This window comes from Kryptolebias marmoratus, linkage group LG2, assembly GCF_001649575.2.
Source record: "Kryptolebias marmoratus isolate JLee-2015 linkage group LG2, ASM164957v2, whole genome shotgun sequence".
Lineage (NCBI taxonomy): Eukaryota > Metazoa > Chordata > Actinopteri > Cyprinodontiformes > Rivulidae > Kryptolebias > Kryptolebias marmoratus.
The window spans coordinates 19,841-20,693 of NC_051431.1; the positions used below are offsets into that span (position 1 = coordinate 19,841).

General features: G+C 48.5%; 1 protein-coding gene across 1 annotated transcript in view; it reads right to left on the reverse strand.

Moving 5' to 3' along the window:
- The window catches only part of rnpepl1 (arginyl aminopeptidase like 1), a gene marked incomplete in the record, with an annotated part of 26,847 nt that overhangs the window by 734 nt on the left and 25,260 nt on the right, over window positions 1-853 (reverse strand). Inside the window, 1 exon segment of the mRNA XM_037980477.1 lies at window positions 265-416. Within this exon segment, the coding sequence (XP_037836405.1) occupies window positions 265-416 (152 nt within the window).

Sequence of the window (853 nt, forward strand, 5' to 3'; positions counted from 1 at the left end):
TTCATCCATTCATCTGTTCATCCATTCATCCAGTCACTTTATATTTCTCTCTCATAGAAACAGATTTCTTCAGTTTTTCAGCATTCTGGCTTCTGTTTAGCTAACTTTAGCTCTGATTGTTAACCTTTAGCTACTAAGCGTTTAAACTGTGTTCTGACAGAAAAGGTTCATGTTTTTAGTTTAACTTAAAGTGAAGTTTCCAGTATTGTTTGCAGCTTCCTGCAGTGATGTCATTAGCTCCGCCCTCAGGTGAGTCAGGCTGACCTCGGGCCGACATCGACGTGCTGCAGCTCTCCGGCCACCAGCGCCACCAGGTAGGACGGGACAGGGAACTCCATGGAGAACTGGAAGATCCGGTCCGGTTTAGAGTACGAGCTCTGAGACGCGCTCATCAGAACCGTCACGCCGTCTGGTACCTGGGGGGGGGGAGACGGGTCAGAGTTTGAATCCAGAATCAGCGTTCACACCGTTGTTCACCTGGTTTCATTCTTCCACACATGTTAGAAACCTGCTTCAGCTGCTGCTCAGATTTCATTTTCTCAGGGTTTAGCCAGCGCTATGCTACCGTTAGCTAGCCTTAAGCTCTTTTTAGTTAATACCAGCCTGCCTTCCAACCCTGGTCCTCGGGACTGCTGTCCCACAGGTTTTACCTGTTCCTCTGCTCCACCATCCTGCAGGTTTCACCTGTTCCTCTGCTCCAGCACACCTGATCTGAATCAATGGGTGATTAACAGGCTTCTGCAGAGCATGAAGAGGTGATTTAACCATGAATCAGGTGTGTTGGATCAGAGGAACAGGTAAAACATGCAGGACGGTGGATCAGAGGAACAGGTAAAACATGCAGGACGGTGGA